General features: G+C 37.8%; 2 protein-coding genes across 7 annotated transcripts in view; both read left to right on the plus strand.

Moving 5' to 3' along the window:
• auh (AU RNA binding protein/enoyl-CoA hydratase) overlaps positions 1 to 23,355 on the plus strand; it is a 941,118-nt gene that overhangs the window by 389,126 nt on the left and 528,637 nt on the right. The gene's annotated exons all lie outside the window — the stretch shown is intronic.
• ror2 (receptor tyrosine kinase-like orphan receptor 2) overlaps positions 1 to 23,355 on the plus strand; it is a 343,404-nt gene that overhangs the window by 230,171 nt on the left and 89,878 nt on the right. For both annotated transcript variants that reach the window (XM_048595341.1, XM_048595342.1), the window contains exon 2: positions 10,330 to 10,407. In XM_048595341.1, coding sequence (XP_048451298.1) covers positions 10,330 to 10,407 — 78 coding nt within the window. The remainder of the gene's footprint in view (positions 1 to 10,329; positions 10,408 to 23,355) is intronic.

A 23,355-nucleotide genomic window follows, 5' to 3' on the forward strand; every position in this document is an offset into this window, starting at 1 on the left:
TCCTCTGATGCTGCTTGGCCTGCTGTGTTCATCCAGCTCTACACCTTGTTATCTCAGATTCTCCAGGATCTGCAGTTCCTACTATCTATAGGACTCAAGTAGCTTTCCAAATGGATATCAATGACAAAACCTCCAGGGAATCAATGTAGTTGGCATAATGCTGCTTTAGCTGGCACTTGTAAAGGAGTTTTTCTCTTCTTCCCATGTGAACATAAATTTTATTCATAAATTCCAATAAACAATTTTGGCAAGATGATTTTAAAAAAAAACTAATTCCTATCCAAGAATTAATGCTAAATTTTTATGTTATTTTAAAAGAAGTTAAGAAAATTGAAGTAAATATTTGGAAACAGTATATTTTTGACAAGTGTTTAAAATTTACACAAATAAAAATCTATATGAAAAATGTTTATGAAATAAAATGTCAGACTGTGTTCAGAGGTAGCATTTTGCCTCTGATTTGACATTTCTATGTTTATGTTCAACTCCAGAGACATTATCACAAAACCTAATATTTTAATGCTAACTATGGGAACGGTATGTTCAGACGCCAGTTTTAATAAGATGAGACATTAAGCAGTGCCTGTCTGTCAGTTCAAGTAGTCTTAAAAATCGTAAAAATGTTGTCATTTGAAAATGACCAGAGGAGTCCTTGATATTTTGGCAAACAATTATCACTCGACTGATTTACCTGGTCACTGAATTACTGCTAATGTAGTTTTGTTATGTAAAGTTGGATCACCATGTTGCCTTGAATTACAAGGGTGACCACAGATTAAGAGTACCTCAAAGGCTGAAGGAAGGTAGCATGTTTTCAAGGTGTAGAAGCGAGCATTTGAATGCAATTTTGTATAAAACTCAATTTGCACATTACCTAATCGGTAGCCGTTGATTTAATGAAATTGGGGGAATCTTTGGAGTGCCAGCTGCAGTCAGTCACATGAACCTTCATGGTAGCGCATAGAATGATGTGATAGCATTCTGTTCATGTTTCTTTGCAAACTGAGAGTTAGGCCCAGTGCGCCCTTTTACACTTTCCGGAATGCACGCTATATGTGACTTTTCCTTGGATTTTGTTTCTTCACAAAGGTATCAGGTTTGCAGTGCATTTTCTGAGCTGCCGTGGAGTGCAGAAGTGTGGGTATGGAGGTGGGCTTCTTAGAAGGCCCACTTCAATTTAACCCGAAACAAAACTATAAGGTTCTGAATTCAAACACACCACCATCGACATGGGAAAGACAACTACTCTGTGCAAACAAAAAGTAATCGTTTAAGTTTTTGATTTGTGAACAAATAAGAAACCACAAAGACACATCCTATTATTATAACTCTTCAAAATTTCAATTCTTCTTGGATCAGTTGAGCACTTACTGAGTTGCAGCCATTGGTAACTTTTGAAATGCAGCCAATTTGTGATCACACCGAGTCCATTCAAACTTCTCCAGCTCATCATCATAATGAGCAATGCCACTGGACATCAAACAGTGATACTTTATTTTAGTGTTGAAGTTTCTACACCATCACACAAGAAGAAAATCTATTAACATCCTGTGTTAAACTTTATCAATTTCTTGCATTTAAATTGAATCTATTTCTTACATTAAAAGTCTTGCAAATAGCATGGATTTCTGCAGTTGTCTCTGAAGTACTCTTCCAGTGCTCCTGATTTGAAGGTCACATTTAGTACTGATTCACATGTGGCTATAAAACAGAAATTGTTCTACCCACTGAGCAGTTCCACACAGATCTGTTTCATAGCTTTTTAAAAGCTTTGAGGAAGCATGAACATCTAAGTGTCACATCCATATTGTGACATAAAGTGAAACATGCATCTAAAAGTTGAAGCAGTGACAGTAGAGTATTTTTTATAATGGAAGCATTTGACACTACAAAATTGTGTGCCTATGCCATCTGGCACCAAGGTGTTATCACCCCATTGGGCTTATATTATAAGAAATAGGAACAGGAATGGGTAATTTGGCCCCTCAAACCTGCTCCACCATTCAATAGGATAATGGCTAGTCCAACATTCCTCAGATTCATTTTCTTGCATTTTCCCTGTAGCCATTGATTCCCTGGCAGATCAAGAATCTGTCTATCTCAGCTGTAAATATACACATCGACTATGTTCCCACAGATTGCTGTGGCAAGGAATTCAATAGACACTCAATCCTCTTCTCAGACGTAAATTGGTACCCCTTTATTCTGAGACTATGCCCTCTGGTCCTATACTCTTCTATGAGGGGAAACCTTCTCTCAGCATCTCAGCAAACCCTTTAAGAATCCTAGATGTTTCACTGAAATCACCTCTCATGCTTCTAAACTGCAGTAAGTAGAGTTCCAATATGTTTTGCCTTTGCTCATAAGACAATCCTTTTGGGCCAGGAATCATCCTAGTGAATTCCTCCAGTGAAATAATATCTTTGCTTAAATAAGGGGACCAGAATTGCTCATAGTACTCCAAATATGGTCTCACGAGCACCTTCTACAGTTGCATAAGACATCCTGCCTCTTCTGCTCCAATCCCTGTGAATATAGGGCCAACATTCCATTTAGCCTTCTTGATTACCCGCTGCACCTGTGTGCTACCTTTTCTGTGTCTCACATACACGTACCTACAAAATCTCTTGATGTTGCAGCTTTCTGCAGTTTTTCTCCATTTAAATAACATTCTTTTATTTTGTTCTGCCTTCCAAAATGAACACCTTTTGAAATTGAACACATTTTCCCTCATTATACTCCATTTGCCAACATTTTGTCCACTTACTTAACCAATCAGTTTTTCTCTGTAAAATAATTTGTATCCTTCTCGCAAACTACCTTACCATCTATTTTTATGTCAACTGCAAACTTTGCTACAGTACATTTGCTTCCTTCCTCCAAGTTATTAATATATATTGTATGTATTGTATTGTACTGGGATGTACTTTTGCTGAGAGTCGTGAATTATCTCCTTAATTATCTGCCACTGTTTGTTTACTGTCATTCTTGCTTATCTATCCACCCAATTCACTTTAGGTAACTCTACCCTCATGTCATTGTAATTCCCTTTATTTCTGACCCAATTTGCTCACTCTCAAACTGATCATTAAATTCTATCATGTTGTGATCCCTCATTCTAGGGGATCTATTACTGAAGGTTTATGGACCAGACCACACCCCCTCAAAAGGTATTAAGAAGATATCCTCGACCTAACTTTTGCTTATTTTAAAGGCAAGTGCCAGGCATTGTGTTCAGGATGCAATTCAATTTGTCCAACTACCAAATTTGAAGCCAAACACACCTTATTCACAAACTATAGTTAAAATTCAATGAAAGACAGAAGTAATTGAAATAACAACTCTACTGGAAAACTTTACAGAATAATAGTTATTTAACAACTGAACAGTAACTGTTCCAATATAGTAATATCCCATAAACACAGCCCCATCAAAGACAAATAGATTGTCTCACAGGCAATTATCTAGTCCAGGAGGAAAAATTATCAAGATAAATCTCTGAGAGAGAGTAGCAGGGAGAGATATACAGCAGCTTCCAAATTCAGCTCCTATCAAGACCGGAGCAGATGGTTGTGAAAAACTAAAACTAAAAGTCCTGGCTCTGTGGGAGCTTGATCCCACCCATTCAGGCTGCTTCTATTGTTCTAATGTTAAAAAAACCTCAAGATCTCACAAGCTGTTTACTTCATTGGATTCAAATAGACAGCTTTATACCTCTGTCTTAAAACCTCTCTTCAAAAAACAGGACAAATACACTTCTTAAAAAATAGTATCATCACAAAGATCATTTACTCATTACCATATCCGAGATAGTTTGCTTCCTGGTTGGCTCCATATTCCTATAGGAAACTATCCCTAATGCACTCTATGAATTCATTGTCATAGCTACCATTTCCAATTTGATCAACTCAATCAACATGAAGATTAAAGTCACCCATAATTATTGCTGTATTCTATACATTGTTATCCATGTCCATATTTCTCCTATGATTATGAATCAGCCTGCAAATGTTAGTTAACCGACATATTTATTGTCTAATTTATCAAATCATTTCTGTTCACTGAAATCTGTGAATCCTCTATAATTTAAATGCATTTCACAATTCTGGCTTCCTTTTCTGCTGCTTCCTACTGTGCCTTACTTGTAATCAGCCTAGGCTTCTGTTTTGCATTGATTAATATGACCTCAGCTACAGTGGTTGGAGGTGTGAAGATTCTTGATTTTGATGCCCAGGCTTTTGGGGATGGGATGGAAATTGGCAACATTCCCACTCTTATTTCCTATACATTGAAATTGCAGCAGAAAACGAAAATGAACCTTACTTACATTGGTACCCTACTGAACAGCCTCACCATGGTGCAAGGCATTAATGGACAAGATGTACTAGAAGCAAGCTAGTCCCTGTTGAATTGTAACCCAACATATAATGATGACCTCAAGGGTGGAAAAGGCTGGAAGAATGGTATACACTTCCACTAAGTTAAAATAAAACAGGCTGGACTGTACTGAACACAAGACCGAGAATAAGCAGCAGTATTAATGCACTAAATTAACACATCCTCCTAGTCTAGCTTCAGAAGGTATTCTTTAGAAACTAGGTTAAGAAAGCCTCCTGGAGAAAGTGTAATAGCCTGTATAAGTTTTAATACATGCTGTTGCCTTCTGAGGTGCTGTACCAATACTACTACAGCTCCATACCCATTTGCATGTAAAAATAGCCAGATAAACGCAGCATTAGTGTTCCACTTTATTTTTTAAAGGTATTAGACTCGATTTTTGCTACAGTTTACAAACCTGGAAGCAGTGGTTGTCATGAAAAACAGATCAATAAGCTTGACTTTATTTTTAAACTGGTGCGTTTATATACTGCTGTCTGGCTAGTCAGCTTAACTGAATTTTTGGATGGTGTTATTTCCTGGTGAGCCCATCATTTCTGTCATGCATTCCACATAAATATAATACTCTTTATTTTTGTTAAACAGTATATTTTCATTGGAGTGATTCAGCAGTCACTTTGATAAATACAGCTTCACTTTTTGGTCAATGTTAAATTAGTCTTAAATCAAAAACAATTTGGCAACTTTATTTTTGCTCCCCAGTTCAAGAAATACTCAACTCTTTTTATGGAGGCCAAAATATTTTTGTATCATTAGAAGGTTGACTCATTTAAGAGGCTGAAAATATAGAGAACAAAGAGAAGAAACTCATTATAAGCCTGCAGAAATATCAAGTTTTGTTGGAATATGATCTTTCAATCCCATGATCAAGCATTGAGCAAGAAACAGCACAATTTGAATGTAGAGCAACCTCTGTCAAGTTGAAACGGTTGGACAGACTATGTAAGCGGCAGTTTGTAAGAACAAGGTTGAAAGAGTTCCAGGTACTGACCTGGAATTAAATCAACTAGCTGGAAGATGACTAATCCAAGACAACATTTTGAGTCCAATATTCATTCATTGGAGCCAAAGAGGGCTGCAGAATTATGGTGTCTATGCAGTTGGCAAATGGAGAGGGGGAGAAGATGGGAGAGTGCCCAGAGTGAAAGGCCAAAGGAGTGTTAATGTTATTAGGAGAGAGATACATATCATGGATAGTAATAAATGGGTCAGCTTTGCTGAGAGCAAATCCATGCAAAAAAGACAGTAGATGTGGAGTGGGAGGAGGTGTAATCAAAATGGAGCACAGTATTCATGTACTGAAGTTGTTGAATTCAATGCTGAGACCTGAAGTTCATGAATGAATCGTATTGGGATGAATATTAACTTGTTGTTCTTTCACAGATGCTGTCATCCTATCGAGTTTCTCCAGCGATTTATTATTTCAGATCTCCAGTACCTACAGCACTTTGCATTTATTTGTCTTGGTTACAATATGTAACTTAGTAATCAGATACAAATTACATTAGTATCATGCAATATACTGCATCTCTTTAAGACTAGAGAATCCTCTCATTAAGATTCAGTAGTAGTTTTACTGTGTAACTGTAAATAAATAGGCCCTTACACCCAGCCATGAAAAGGGGATGATATGCCAACTGCAAGGTGATAGTCATTGGCATTAAAGCATATACAACATTGCATCTAAATGCCATGGCTAAGAATAAGTCTTCAGATTATGGAGGGCTAAATTATAATAGATTGTTTCTGATGGAGTGAAATCAGGAAATTTGTTTTCACACAAAGTCTGGTGAAAATTTGGAATTTTCATCCGCAAAATGTTGTGACATGCTGTCTTCTGAAATTTTTAAGTGTGCGATCAATAGATTTTTGTGCAGAAGTGACAAAAGGGAAATGGATCTAATGTCAGTAAGTGCAGTTTACACGTTTGCAATGTTCTACTTAGATGTGGCTTGAGTAGCCTAATGGGATAACCATGTTCCTATTGTTTATGCAGTTGTTAAAAGGTTACACAAAATTATAATTATTATAAATAAGTTTTTTGCACAATGATGGTCAGAGTAATTTATGTACTCTGGCTTTGGTTCCCAGATGTTTAAAATAATCATACCTTTAGCTCAGAAAGATCAGAGCTCTTTTGTTTAATTCTAGCTTGCCATGATGCCTGGCTATAGATTTGCTTTGACTGGTGTATGATGCACAAAAAAACCTGACCCTTGTGCAGCTGTAATGTGAAAGAACTGGAACATTTACACAAATGGTTCTTGGCTAATTAGTTTGTAACTCTCCACAGACAATGTAACAATATATGAAATTCTCTACTGAAGACAATTGTTGAAGCAGTGTTCATGTTTTTAAAAGGGAATTAAATATTTGCATCATATTATGTTTACAGTTGTTCAAATTTTGGTGAGCAAAGTGACCAGATACTATGTTGTAAAATACAATTAAATGATAAAGAAGTCCAAGAAAGAGAATTTGCTCCAGGACCCTGTACCAGATGACTTTGCCATTAATTTAAATGTGCATTTGAGGGAGAAGTATAAACAGTAGAATGGAGCCTTAATTTTAAAATTCTCGTTCTCATTTTTAATTCCTCCATTGCTTCATTCCTCCATTTCTCTGTGACCTCCTCCAGCCCAAAAGTCTTTCAAAGTATCTGCATTCCAATAATTTTGGTCACTTTAGAATTTCCCAATTTTTAATTGCTCCATTGTTATATCGTTGTGTTTTTGGTGGCCTGGGCCCTAGGTTCTGGATCACCCTCTCTCCTGCTCCACCTCACTTTCCTATTGTAGGAGAGTCCTTAAAATGTAGCTTTTTGATCTGTACTTTCATCTTCATAATCTAATATCTCCTTCTTTGGCTTGAGCAGACAATTTGTTTTACAATGCTCGTGTGGTTTTGGGCATTTTATTACATTAAAGAACCTTTTTATACATGAACAGCTGCTGTCAAGTAAAAGAGCAGAAAGTAGATATTAGGGTACAGAGAGAGAAAGAAGGTTGCTGAAAATGTTTGGATTGAAACACAGTCATATCAAAGGCCTTCCTGGTCTCTAAAGTCATGTGATTTGCATGTTGTCTTCATATTTAAATTTTGAGGACTTTGAATTTAAAGAATTATGAAGATACCTAGATTATGATTTTTAGAGAGGCCAATGAAAGGACAGTGGAACTTTCTTTCTTAACAAGGCATTTCTTAGAAACCACATTGTTCCAGCTAATTGCCAATGTTAGTAGCTTGAACTCATTTCAGGGAAAACACTGATTGTTTTAGGACTGAGTTTTAAGACTGTTCTGTTTGAACAGAGTTTTGTAGGCTTGGAAATAGTTTCGGATTTTCATTTGGGGAAGAAATCTGTTAAGAAAATTCTGCCTAACTTATCAGCTCTCCTATTTCCCGATTGTCATCTTTAAATGCTTTTTAATATTGTGTTTCCTGGGTAAGCTACATCTTGGGACAAATGTCCCCAGGATGTTTGCCTATGTTTTTTGACACCCATCTATATATACCAGATGCTAGATCAACCTAGATCAATGAGGTCACCCAAATGTTCCAGACCTTATCCTTTTTGCCTTCGGTAACCAAGTCAGAAGTCACACAACACCAGGCTATAGTTCAACAGGTTTATTTCAGGTCACAAGCTTTCAGAGCATAGCCCCTTCATCAGGTGAAGTGAGAGATGTCATAGAAAACAGAATTTATGGGCAGAGAGGCATTAAGGGCAGAGAGATCAAAAGACCATACAAATGGTATGAGTGGCGTGCTGAATAATAAGTCCCTGCAGGTAATCTGAAATTTTAGATGATGTGAGTAAAGTGTCAACAGCTAAATAATAAGTGAAGGAATGACCTTTACTCACACTGTCTAACACTTCAGATCACCTACAGGGACTTATTATTCGGTGGATTATAGGTCATCACTCACTTGATATTCAGCTGTTGATGCTTTACTCACACTGTCTAATACTTCGGATCAGCTGCAGGGACTTATTATTCGACACTCCACTAACACCATTTCTTTGATCTTTTGATCTCTCTGCCCTTGATCTCTCTCTGTCCATAAATTCTGTGTCCTGTGTGTGCTTCTCTCACACTTCATTTGACGAAGGGGCTACACTCTGAAAGCTTGAGAATTCAAATAAACCTGTTGGACTATAACCTGGTGTTGTGTGACTTCTGACTTTGCCCACCCCAGTCCAACACTGGCACCTCCACTTCAGTAACAAAGACTTAAATACCAGAAGTGTTTCCCTCCCCACAATATCTCTGCAGAAATACCCATTTACCCATTTTCTGCCATGGTTGTGATTTAAGGGTTATTTAGGGGGTTAAATATTCAATCTTTCATGTTACAAATTAATTTGGTAACCAATTTCATTGAATATCTTTTGTTTTGTGATTAATCAATATTTTTGTTCATTAAAGAAGCTTGAATGGTGGATCATACTTATTTTAAGTTTAGAGAAAGCATACAGTTGACCACATTAGGAACTATTAAAACAATTAACTTCACATTGTAATCCGTGGAGTAATGGAATTAATTGAAGATGATACATTCCTCCAATCTAGGTCATAATACTTCAGCCATAAGGCTTACACAGTGCAGGCAGCAATTCTACAGCCAATTCAGTGAAGGCATCACACGTGTCAGATTGCTATTCTGTGAACACCTAACAGAAAATTGTTTGGACATTAGAATCAGCATTTCTAAAGTTCCAAGGAAGGACTGTTAAAGATGGCTGTATGAGGGATAGGTTGCAGTGTTATGATACCTTTTTGTGTTGGAGGGCGTACATGGAGCAGGGTGTTCTTTTTGGTCATTCACGGAATGAGGATGTCACTGGCCAGGCCAGCATTTATTACCCAAAAAAAGTTGTCAATACCCACTGTCGAGGCTCTTGTATTAAGAATGACCATGTTCATAAGGAGCAGGGGATGACTAGCATTGTGGAAGGGTAGCTCAATAATTATTTTTGCATTAATAAAGTTGAATTGATACAACTTTTAATATTCTCAGACACTGATTTCTCAGTAGAAATAAGATTGAAATAGGATTGACAATTTTAAACATTTATTTTTTCTTTTTCTTGAAACAAGGAACCTAGTTTTGAATTTCCATTATATACATGTATATAAATATGATGGAAAAAAGTCTGAAGTAAGGAGTGGGTGCTATTCATAAATTATATGCCTTGCATTTAATGATTGTAACATAATAAATTTCATGTAATAGCAACACTATGGTTTGTAGTTATGTTCAGTATTTGTGATAAACTACAGCTATAGTTGAAAAGCATAGGGGAGATGTAAACATATTGAAGACAAAGCATATTGAACAAGGAAACAAGTACTGATATAGTATTTTTAATGCTTGTCTCAACTAAAATTCATTTTGAGGATGTTCATCTGTTGACATTTTATCCACTATGGTGATCCTAAAGGTGAGCTGCCATAATTATTTACAAACCTTGAAATTAAATGTAAAAATTATATGCAAGTAGATTATTGCGAGACTGCAAATTCATAAGCATGTTTTTGTTCACTTATCTGTCATTTTTATGTTGCACATTCAAGTCATATTTTTCTAGCCACAATCACAGGAGAAAGGAAATGTACCATCATTGTTTTATTTCTTGAGTGTTTGTACATTTGAATTACAATGTGCCTTATTCACACCCTTGACAGGGTTTTACTGTACCCTGAGAGTGAATATTGATGATCAGGAGGTGCATCACATCTAAACCAATTGTATTCTCGCTTACAATCAACAAATGATTTCTTCCAACTAGGTTTAGATCAAGATTGAATGTGATGTCTCCATTGACAATATTCACAAAATTTACTGAACTACTAGGGAGAACGACAACATTTTGATCTGTATAATAGAATTATCATAGTTTTTTATGATCAATAATTTTACTTCTAGATGAAGCTCAGCAGTCTGATCCACTCGGCTCCATTGAACCTGGAGGAGGCCAGCACAGTTCTTTGCCTACAGTTAAAGGTTAGTGCTGTTTTTCCCTTGCTGCAAAATAAGTAGTTTGTATTTAGCTAAATTCCTTTGCAGTGGAATGGTAGAAGTCAGATTGTCCATGCAGTGCATTCTTAAATTTGAGAGGAGGAAATGTGTTAATCTGTTTAACCTTGCAGATTTTACACACAAACTATTGGTTTATTGTATAATATTTTTTCCAATAAATATCAGTAATTCATATGGCACGAGTTCCATCGCCTTTTGTTTAAAAGGTTAAGGGATGACAGAACTTGCAACTAGATAGCATTTTTCATGTCCTCTGGAAATCCTGAAATTTTTTTAAATCAATTACTTTGGTTTTGAAGTACTGTCCTGTATGAATCATTTGGCTTCCTCTTGTCTCAAGTTTTGTGTCAACTTTTTATGATTTCCTATTACTGTATTCAATATGTGAAGTTGATTTGCCGAATTGTCAAACAGTCAGAAGCGATTACACTGTTCAGTCATTGAACGTTTTATCAGCTTTAAAAATATGCATCTTTAATTGTTTATTCCTGTAGGATTTGTACACCCTCTGATGTTTTAGTGTGCTAGCGAAGCTCTTGTAGCACAGTGATGGGGGGCCTATGTTTGAAACGAGAGGCCCAGGTTTCAAGTCCCACTTGCCCCAGTGGTGTGTTTCACCATCTCTGAACAGATTGATTAGAAAATATCCAATTCTGGCCTGTTCTGTCAAGCCATGTAAATCAGTCCCTAGTTCACCACAACTTCCCCAATTGGCCCCAGTTTTTGCGTGCTTTTCCAGTCAGTCTCTTGATCACAGCTATTAGTTAATCCACCTGTGCCAGTGGCCCTTGGCTAGAAAGTTGATTTAGGATTTTCAAACTGTTAAACATTGTCATCCTCCTTTCTTCTCTCATGACCCAGTAGTAGTTCTGACGTATGATTTCTGACACATGAATAAACATTCTCTCCTGTTTTTGCTCATGGCAATATATAATTTCAGTCTTTTACAATAAAGCAGAGTTTGTGACTCAGATCAATTATAAAAAAATCATTTTATATTGAAGGTTATAAAATAAGGATAGAACTTCAAATTTAATACTGAATTATATTTGCCTTGGTTTTATTAACATATTAACATATTTTTCAATCCACTTCACCAGTTCTTCATACACTCTCAACTGTACTGATAAATGAAAAGGAAAACTTGCATTGTTATGACTGAGATGAGAGGAGTGTACTTACTTTCTCTCATTCCACTATTTCAGGCTCACAAGTAAATCTAATTGTCTTACCTAGTTCCTGTTGTAGCCAATTGTATGCTTTCTCTATATGAGACTCTTTTTAAAAAAAAATCTATCAATGGGTTTCTTTAACAGCACAGTTTTGATTTACAATCAAGCAAAGCCTCATCAACGAAGGTGTGAAGCTACTTAACACACCAGATTTGTAACATGAAAATATAACTGAGGATGACACCAGAGCTACGAATTGAACCGCCTTTTTTTCTCTTGAGAAGACAAGGTTGAGTAGTGCCATAATGAACAAAGAATAGTACAGCACAGGAACAGGCCCTTCTGCCCATCAAGCCTGCGCCAACACATAATGCCTTTCTAAACAAAAAAACTTCCACTTCTACACAATCTGTATTGCTCATTCCCTGCTTATTCGTGTATCTGTCATGATGCGTTTTAAATGATGCTGTCGTATCTGCTTCTACCATCTCCTCTGGCAGCACAATCCAGGCACTTATCACTCTACATGTGAAAAGCTTCCCTCTCACATCTCCTTAGACTTTTCCCCTTATACCTTAATCCTATATCCTGGGAAAAAGACTTGGACTATTCATTCTGACCATGCTGTCCTAATTTTGTAAACTTCTATCAGGACGGTTCTTAGCATACGACATTCAAGTAAAAACAAACCCAAGTTTGTCCGATCATCCTACATAGCTGATACCTTTCAAATCAGACAATGGTTCTGGGAAAATTGATGGGATTGAAGGTGGATAAATTGCCTGGGCCTGATAAATCTACATCCCAGAGTACTTAAGGAAGTGGCTGTAGAGATAATGGATGCATTGGTGGTCATCTTCCATGATTCTATAGACTCTGGAACAGTCCCTGCAGACTGGAGGGTAGCTAATGTCACTCCAATATTCAAAAAGGGAGTTAGAGAGAAAACAGTGAATTATAGACCAGTAAGCCTAACGTCGGTAATGGGGAAAATTCTCGAATTCATGATCAAGGACTTTATAACCGAGCATTTAGAAAGCAGTGGCAGGATCAGACAGAGTCAGCATGGATTTATGAAGGGAAAGTCATGCTTGAAAAATCTGTTGGAATTCTATGAAGATGTAACTAGTAGAGTTGACAAGAGGGAGCTCATCGATGGTGTATATTTGGACTTTCAGAAAGCATTTGACAAAGTCCTGTTTAAGAGATTATTGTGCAAGATTAAAGCACATGAGATTGGGGGAAGTGTATTGAGATGGATAGAAAACTGGTTGGCAGAGAGGAAAGAAATAGTAGGAATTAATGGGTCCTTTTCAAATTGGCAGGCAGTAACTAGTGGGGTGCCACAGGGATCAGTGCTGGGACCGCAGCTATTCACAGCACATATTAATAATTTGGATACATGAACAAAATGTAACATCTCAGAGTCTGCAGATGATACCAAGTTGGGTGGGAGGGTGAACTGTGACAAGGATGCAAAGATCCTTCAGCATCATCTGGACAGGTTGGGTGAGTGGCCAAATCAATGGCAGATGCAGTATAATTTGGATAATTGTGAGGTTATTCACTTTGGAAGGAAAAGCAAGAAGGCAGATTACTACCTGAATGGCTGTAAGTTGGGAGAGGGGAGTGCGCAGTGGGACCTGGTTGTCTTTACGGACCAGTTGCTGAAGATAAGCATGCAGGTGCAACAGGCAGTAAAAAAGGCAAATAGTGTGTTGGCCTTCATTGTGAGAGGTTTTGAGTACAGGAGTAGGAATGTGTTGTAGCAGTTGTACAGGGCCTTGGTGAGGCCACGCCTGGAATAGTGTGTGCAGTTTGGCCTCCTTTTCTGAGGATGCTCTTGCTCTCGAGGGAGTGCAGCGAAGGGTTACCAGGCTGATTCTGGGGATGGCGGGTCTGACGTATGAGGAGAGATTGACTAGGTTAAGATTGCTTTTGCTGGAGTTCAGACGAATGAGGGGGGATCTCCTACAAATTCTAACAGGACTAGACAAGGTAGATGTAGGGAGGACGTTCCCGATGGTGAGTGTGTCCAGAACCAGGGGTCACAGCCTGTGGATTCAGGGTAGACCATTTAGGATGGAGATGAGGAGACATTTCTTCACCCGAAGAGTGGTGAGCCTGTGGAATTCGTTACCACAGGAAGTAGTCGATGCCAAAACATTGAATGTATTCAAGAGGCAACTAGATATAGCACTTGAGGTGAATGGGATAAAAGGTTGTGGGTAGAAAGCAGGATTAGGCTATTGAGTTGGACGATCAGCTATGATTGTGAAGAATGTGGAGCAGGCTCAAAGGGTCAAATGGCCTCCTCCTGCTCTTATCTTCTATGTTTCTGTGTTAGAACCACCTGACCACTACTTACCAATCAGGAGCCCATCTGTCCACTTTTGAAGTTGTAACGTGATGAAGTGCAGCTCCCACAAACTCCAGCTGTCATGGATGAAGGTCAATGCCCTGTGCACGAGTTTTTACCTGCTCTGGTCACTGCCTTCTCCCTTTGGCCTTTCTGGTTCTGCTTCCCAGCAACTGATTAGTGTAAGGTTGCTAATCGAAACTAGCAGTCATAGTGACAGAGCTGACTTCTCCCAGAATCCTGTTCAGTCATTTCTCACTGGCACCCTCTGTTGGATACTCCTCCTCTTGTTGAGCACTGGGTCCTATGTGATTCCCTTCTCAGTCACAGCAGCTTCACCAACTTCTCCCAGAATCATCCTTGGTCGCTTCTCAGTAGGTACCATAATTTAGGAAGGACCTTAGGAGTTTGTAGAAAATACAGAAGACATATATTCATATAGCTCTAGCAAAAAAGAATTGCTGTTATGTGGACAGAATAAGGGAAACAACTAAGCTTCAGTCAGAGAAGACTAAGAGGAGACTTTATAGAAATGATAATGCTCATGAGAGGTTAAATAAAATAAATAGAGGAAGTACATTCAAAGAATGGTGAGCCAGTAATAAAGAGCCCAGTTTTATGTGATCCGCAACATGATGTTAAACATTTTTATGCAACAAGTGATAGGGTTTGGAATGCACTGCATGGAAGGGTGATGAATACGGATTCAATTGTAGCTTTCAAAAGGGAATTGGATAAATACTTGGAGAAGGAAGAAATACATCAATAAGAGAAAGAGTTAGGTGGAATGAGATGAATTGGATTGCTCTTTGAAAAAAACAGTTGGTTCGTCGGCTAAATTCCTTTTGCCCTGTATCATTCCGTGATTTGAGAACAGGCAGAATTCAGAAGAAGCTATTTACCCACAGTGGTGACAATGTAGAACGTATTTCTACAGGAGCAATTGAGGTAAATAGTATAGGTGCATATAAAGGAAATCTATTCAAGCATATGAGGTATGTGTAACAGAGGATTAATTTCCAGGTGAAAACAAAAAATGCTGGAAATTGCAGCAGGTCAGGCAGCATCCATGGAGAGAAAGCAAGCTAATGTTTCAAGTCTAGATGACTCTTCATCAGAGCTGACATGAAGTGTGAAAGGACAGCATTTATGCAATATTGGTGGGGGTGGGGAGATTGGAGTGCTGGAGGCGAAAAGATAGATCAAATAAGGTGATTGGGATTTGAGAATAGCAGACCAATGGTGTGTCTAACTGCCAGCATTCTGCTGGAGTTGTATGAAATGGTGGAAATTGATCCTTTGAATGCGGAAGCTGATGGGATGAAAAGTGAGGAGAAGGGGGACCCGATGATGCTGTTGTGGGTGATGGGAAAAGGCAAGGGTGGAAGCACGGGTGGTACGTCAGATGCGGTTGGGGGGCCCTGTCAACCACAGTGGATGGGAAACCATAGTTATGGGAGAAAAAAGCCATTCACCAGCGCTGTTTTGAATGGTGGCATCATCCGAACAGGTATGACGTAAGTGAAGGAACTCGGAGAATCGGATGGAATCCTTGCAGGACTTGGGGCATGAAGAGCTGTATTGAAGGTAGCTATGGGCTTTGCTGTGGATGGCAGTGGACAGTTTATTCCCCGAAATGGAGATGGACAGGTCAAGGAAAGGAGGGGAAGTGTCGGAGATGGACAATGTGAATGTTATAGAGGGTGGAAATTGGAGGCAAAATGAACAAATTTGCTGCTACATTGTGATTAATCTCTAGCTGATAGACAAGGCAGAATAGAGCATAAACACTAGCATGGACTAGTTGATACAAATAGCTTGTTTCTATGCTGTATGTTCCCTGTAATCCTAAGATACACACAAAGAGGGGCTGTTTAGTTCAGCATTCCTTTGCCAGCCAGCTCTTTAATCCTACTTCTGTGCATTTTCTGCATGACCATGCATTTTTCCCCCAGGTATTTATCCAGTTCTCTCTTGACGATCACAATAATATTAGTTTTACATTTTAAATTTTAATTCTATTTTTGAACTAGTTTCTTGATGAATATTGCAATTACATGACTAACCTATTGAAAATTTTCTTAATATAGGTGACAAATTTGTTGAGGATAGGCCAGCCAAACTAGAATTAATCATTGAAGTGAGATGTTAATTATGTTGGTCAATATGAAATCAATTTAAAATTCTAAATTGGCAAATAATTTAAATTTTCGTTAATATGCCAGCTTTAGGTAACGGTCTATGGAGTTTGCACGTTCTCCCGTGTCTGCATAGGTTTCATTCGGGTACACCAGTTTCCTCCCACAGTCCAAAGACGTGCAGGTTAGCTGGATTGGCCATGCTAAATTTCCCTATGGTGTCCAAGATGGTGCTAGCTAGGTGGATAGAGTGAGGGGGTGGGATGTTCTTCGGAGGTGCAAACTTAGTGGGCCAAATGGCCACTATCTGCACTGTAGGGATACTATGATTTTCGTCTCTCTACATAGTTTCAAAGGTTACATTATTTTCTAACCCTCTAGGTACCCTGTGTTATTTCAAATCATCAGAAAATATATATTAAATGAGGGTATCTTTTGTTGCTGCTGTGATTTCAGCACTGTTCCAGTCTCGTTTGTGTATGCGCTTTCAATAATTATATCGAGTCTCTTCAATTGCCTACAGTCAGAAATTTGGTTGATGGGTTTTAGATTTTCTGATCCAATGTTGTTGGACCTCTTGAATGTATGTACTTGGGCGAGCAGTTTTCAAGTCATTCTAGGACAATGGTCATGAAGTGAGGCCACTGTCGAGTTGCATCTTTGGCAAATGGTAAAATGTGAATATTTATAAAATCCAGCTATAAACAGTGGGTACAATCTTTCCATGCACTATTAAAGGAAATTGAAAGCTTTTTATTTGCATGTGTGTAGAGGGCTGGATAGCTGGAAAAGTACTTTGGAGAGCATCAACAAATTATGGAGTCTAGGCATAATAAATTGATTGTTCATTGGGGAAAATGGAAATGGTTAAATGAAAAAGTGACACTGTCTGAATTAAATCCATGTAAAAATTATGTCTTGTCTTTTCTTTGTAAATAGAATGTAAACAATTCACACGTGATTTTTTTTAGGTCTAATATTCCTATAAGCTTTGAAACTGCAAGATGATTTTCAGCATATCTTCTGTTTCTCTGAGTGATCTTTGGAAAATGTTATTTTGTGGTGAGATGTAGCACAAGCACATACTTTCTTCTCATCCAAACCAAGTGCTCACTCTTTATTTTCATGCCCAAATAACTTATTCAGTTGGGAACAGAAGTTTCAGTCACAACCAAACTTATATGTTGCTTACCAAGGTTTGAACATGGAATTTTTCAAGTTGGTGTGGAATATTCATATGTATTATGTACATATATTCATATTCAGTCTTGCTGAATGCCCTGAAATGTGATGTATTTACTCGATTGTGAAATTAGTTTTCAGCTTTTACATTTATTACAGCCTGTAATTTAAATCATTTTGCATTATTAAAACATATTGGTTTTCACTTGTAAGTCACAAGTAAGCATACAGTCCAGACATTGCACATTTTTGTGTAACTCCGTGATGGCTCTGCCTGGGTGAGGGCTAAACCATGGAGGTTTATCTTCTGCTCTAATTAAGTTTTACATCTAAGTTTTCGCAAATACCCAGCGTGATCCCAGGTTTACTGAGGAATGTTACCAGTAATTCCTATTAGGCGCATTGGGACCGTCTATCTCTTTTGGAGTTCCATCACAGAAGAATCAAATGGAAAACCATCCCAGACGATTGATAATTTATAGAGTAGTCTCTGCTTACTGAGAAATTGCATTTCTTTTGGCATGATTTAAATTCCCAATTCCACCTGTCAAGAGTCCGCCGCCATTCTGAGATTGTATTGCCCTCGTTGGTTGGATGTCTCTGCTGTATTTCATATAGTGTGGACTCATATTCCTACCTACAATTTTGAATGCAGTTTAGGAGGTCAAAGCTCTGGGCTGCATGTATGATATTATTGTAGGACTTTTATTCACAAATGTTATGGGGAGGGAAATTAGTTGTTCACTTTCCACAGAATAGAGTTATGGAGTCGTATAGCATGGAAACAGATCCTTTGGTCCAACTAGCCCATTCCAAACATGTTCCCAACTAAACTAGTCCCAAATGCCTGCATTTGGCCATTATCCCTCCAAACCTTTCCTATTCATGCACTTATCCAAATGCCTTTTAAATGTTTTACCTGTACCTGTACATGTACCTGCATCCACCACTTCCTCTGGCAATTCATTCCACACACTAACTACTCTCTGTGTAAAAAAGTTGCCCCTTATGTCCTTTTTAAATCTTTCTCCTCTCACCTTAAAAATATGTCCCCTAGTTTTGAACTCCCCTATCTTAGGGAAAAGGCCTTTGCTGTTCACGTTATCTATGCCCCTCATGATATTATACACTTCTATAAGGTCACCTCTCAACCTCCTACACTCCAGTGAAAAAAGTTCCAGCCTATTTTTATAACTCAAACCCTCCAATTCCTGGCAACATCCTGGTAAATTGTTTCTCAACCCTTTCCAGTTTAATAGTATCCTTCCCATAACATGGTGACCAACACTGCACAAAGTAGTCCAGGGGAGGCCTCATCAATGTCCTGAACAACTTCAACGTAACATCCCAACTCCTATACTCAAAGTTCTGAGCAATGAAGGCAAGTGTGCTAAATGTTTAATATCAGATGGATAGATTCCTTTGATAGATTACTTCTTCCTCCATCATTCAAAATATTTCTCCTCAGTGTGACTTGTGACTTGCTTGAATGGCTGATATTGTAACCTTAAGCAATGTACAATGCCGCAAAGTGTGTGGGAGATCCATTGCTCATTATCTTTGCACTGCTGTTTATTCTGGGCGCATGTGATTCAATGTTTGCTGAAATTCTATGTCTTTGTTTTGATTCAAATGTATTCCATAAATGCTTTGCAATTATATCCACAGCTCCTTTGACTAACTGGTAGGGCAATAAAAAGATTTTTGCAAGCATAAACACAAACCTTTCATTATGCTTTGGACACAATGAGCTTGAGCTTCATTAAAGCAATACAAGAAGTAGAAACAGTTGCATAATACATTGTTTCATAGACAATTTTCTCTTTTATTTTACATAATTCTGATAATTTACTTAGGAAGCAACAGATAACTGTGTTAGGCATTTGATTGAAGGCTATGAAATGATTCATAGATAATAGTGCGAAGGGAACAGACAGATGAAACATTGTGGGAAGTATCAGTTTGAATTACAAAATGAAGCAAATGAGGGTAAGCAACATTTGATTGCTGAAAATATTTTTGCTGAATGGTAATCCTGCTGTGTGAGAAATTTGTTTCACATGTAATATTTCTGCATTCTAGAATCATAGAATTTTACAGTACAGAAGGAGGCTATTCAACCTATCATGTCTGTACCTGAAAGAGCTATCCAGCTAGTCATGCTCTCCAGCTCTATCTCAGTAGCTCTCTAACTTCATCACTTTCTTCACTATATTTACAGATTTCACCTTCACCATTTGTAGAAGTATTTTATGGATTAATGCAAACAGAACCAATAAATGCAACAAAAGTTTTTGAGCTAGTGCTATCTATACAGTTTCTAATTTATGCTGGCAATGTGTATTTGACCCTTTAGCTCTGTCAGCAAAAATTGCAGCAACATCATAAAGGTACATGTTCAGATATGCTGTAATATGAATCGATGTGCGTCTGAATGTATTTACCAATTCTTCACATTTAAGAAGAACCTGAAGCACTAATGTACTGAACAAAAATATTAATCTCTGTTTGATCATTAATCATTAACATGTTGATCTCAGGAACCAAACTCATGCCAGTCCAGAAGTACAAAATGTGGTGGTGATGTAATGTAGTCATGATTTCATAGGTCATAGTTTCAGTTTTTAGAATGTTTAAGCAATATAATATAATTATTGAGTTGACATTGGAAATAATCAGATCCAGAGAATTTGTTGGCATTAAAATCTGTGTAATAACCAAATCACAAAGGTTCAATTTTCCTGGTTGCTGATCATAAGTGGTGCTGCGGTTTCATACTCTGATACAATAAGTTTCACTGCAAGAAAACCATCTGTGATGCAAGTCACTGGTGTGCCCTTTTGTAATATTCTAGTATCTTGTAGGTTTAAGGTAGTACAAAGTGATATTCTTGTCAATGGTAATATTCTAGTCCACATGACTGACAAAAGACTCTCCAAGCATGTAGTCTACTCCCAGCTTCAAAATGGCATGCAAGCCCAAGGTGGACAGAGGAAGCACTTCAGTGATACCGTCAAGGCCCTCACTGGCAAAGAGTGGCATTTCCACAGACACCTGGGAATCACTAGCTGAAGACCGTCCAAATTGGAGGAGGAGTGTCTGGGAAGGTGCCGAGCACCTTGAAACTTGCCGTCGGGAAAAAATGAAAGCCAGGCAAAAACAGCAAAAGGAACCTGCTGCCACACCAATGCCCAGCCACCCCATCCTGTGACTACCACCTGCCCCAAATGTAACAGAGCCTATGGTAGCTGCATCAATCTGTACAGCCACCTATGGACTCACGCTGAGAATGGAAGGGAGTCATCCTCGTTTGCGAGGGGCCGCTGATGATGAGTTCCAATTTTTGGAAAAAAACTGAATTTTTCACCCGTAATGAATTCTAAAATGCTTTTAATTACGCCGTCTTTTTGGGCTATTATCTAATTTTTTTTAGAATATATAAATCAAAGCTTTATTTCAAAAAGAAATTTGTCTCACCATAAAATTCCACAAATGAACATTTTATCATTAAAAAATGGCCTAGTACTTTCTGCCTGGCTGTTCAATGTCTTACACAAGCAATCACTGATTAACTGACAGACATTTCAATTCCATGACCAAACTATGAACTTATTTTCCAGTGAGGGTGTCATCCTTTATAATCATTGAATGACAGACAGGAATGTTCTCACAAGCAGAACATTAGCTGTGCTTTAATTTATGTTAATCATTTAACCTCCGTTCACCAAAATAGTAATTTGAGAGAAACGTTTATATAGTTGTAAAAAATTAGAAAAATGGAATTGATGCATTCAAGGATGGAATGGGGGAGGCTAGTGACAAAGATTTTTAAAAAGAATGAGCTGTTACTTTGGAGGAATATCTGTTTTGCAGAGAACAACAGGCAACTGCATTTTTATCTTTTGTTTTTACTGTCATTTCATTTGTACATACAGAAAGCCTACATTTCTGTCCAATCTTATTTTCATTGTTGAATCCCCACTTGCAACTTTTAGTACTTGTGGGCAGGGTGCATAATATGTTCATTCCTGCCTTATCAGTGGTCATTAAAATGACTGGTAGAAGCCACTCAAAGATAGAAGATACATTTTTCTGTGTATACTTGTAGGGTGAGGATGAATCACTCATTGTTCAATATTTATATGGATAGCCCGTGTTATTATTTAAACTGTACCTCATTTAACATTTAGCATTCTTTGACATTGGCACTTCTTGTAGTTTTTAAAAATAGAAGCCTGGGATATATTTCTGTTTTTGGAGAAATTGGTTTTATTAAGGAACACAATTCTATTTTGTAACTGATAGACATTTCAACTCCATGATCAATATATGAATTGATCTTCCAGTGAGGATGTCATGTTTTACAATTGCTAGATGACAGACAGGACTGTCACACTTAACAAGCATATCACAGCAAAATACACTTGAACTCCCTCTCGTAAACAGTCCTAATTCACTTCCTTCCCCTTCCTCATTATTCCTTCTTTCCCCATTTTGCCAAATTAGTGCTGCATTGTAATTAGTTTTGTTCCTTAGGACCTAATGGGTGTGTCCAGAATCAGTGGTCACAGTATGAGGATTTGGGGTAGACAATTTAGGACGGAGATGAGGAGACATTTCTTCATCAAAAGCGTGGTGAGCCTGTGGAATTATTACCATAGGAAGTAGTTGATACCAAAACATTGAATCTATTGAAGAGGCGACTAGATTTAACACTTGGGGTAAATGTGATCAAAAGTTATGGGGAGAGAGAGGGATTAGGCTATTGAGTTGGGCGTTCAGCTATGATTGTGAAGAATGGTAGAGCAGGCTCGAAGGGCCAAATGGCTTTCTCCTGCTCCTTTCTTCTATGTTTCCATGATCAAAGAAAAATATGTGATCTATTTGGGATTCTGCCCTACTGGCTATACAGTGACTGAAAAAGCATACAATTAGTGACCTTAGTCAAGATCACTGTTATGATTTCTGCAAAGACCAAAAGCTTTTAAAAAATCAACACTGACTAAACATTACTCGGGTAACTAAACTTCACACCATATTTATACTGTGCGGCATAGTATTCCCAAACTGACCACAAACAACAGACTCAAGTTGATAATTTTGCCTGGGCAAATCTTTATCTCCATAGATTCCTTTACTTTATTCAGAGGTGGTGTGAAGATTTTAGAGCATTGTAAGTTTGTTAATACATCCTCATCAGTGGTGTGACCCTTTGATCTTATACTTATAGATTCTGTGTCTGATACTACATCTCTCACTAACACCTGAAGAAAGAGCGAGGCTCCGAAAGCTTGTGTTTTCAAATAAACCCGTTGGACTGATTTCTGACCTTTAATCAGAGGGCAATTTTAGACGAGCATCCTTTCTGGTAGTCAGCAGACAACAATTTATTCATTGCAACTCGCAATGCGGCTGCTTTCATGGTCCACTTTGTCCCTGTGTCAAGGAATGCATGGGGAAAAAAAGCATGGAAATATAAATCTGTACAAAGTAAGAACAGCTACTTCAGAGTCTCTTCATGAGAAAAAACAAATGTTCTGTACTTTGTTTTCTGTGTCAATTTGGATCCAAACCAGTCAGGGAGAAACAAACCAAAACATTTTTTTTTGTGGATAGAGTTAAACAACTAGTCAGTCTTAAACTCCTTCTATAGACCAGTTTCATCTGTTCCCTTGTCAGATAATTTCTCATCAAACTCTTCAGAGCCTTTGTCACACAACTCTGGAGCAGATGGGACTTGAACCCATTTCTTTTTTGATCAGAGATAGGGACACTACCACTGTGTTACAAGAGCTCTTTACTGTTCCTTTTTTTTCTTCTAATCAACTTGTTCAGAGATGTTATTATGCACCATTAGGGGTCTGCTTTTTTTTTGTTTTGTTTTTTTTCATAGGGTCAAATAGTGCCCTTCATTTTCTTTTCTATCCCCAAATTACCTGTGGTTATATTCAAATTTTTTTCTTTTTTTTTTCTTTCCCAGATCACCCGTGGTTTATGTATGAATGTGTAATGTATAAATATAAAATATAAATGATTTTTATATATTGAGACAGAAAAAAGA

The sequence above is a fragment of the Rhincodon typus genome, chromosome 3 (assembly GCF_021869965.1).
Source record: "Rhincodon typus isolate 14 chromosome 3, sRhiTyp1.1, whole genome shotgun sequence".
NCBI lineage: Eukaryota > Metazoa > Chordata > Chondrichthyes > Orectolobiformes > Rhincodontidae > Rhincodon > Rhincodon typus.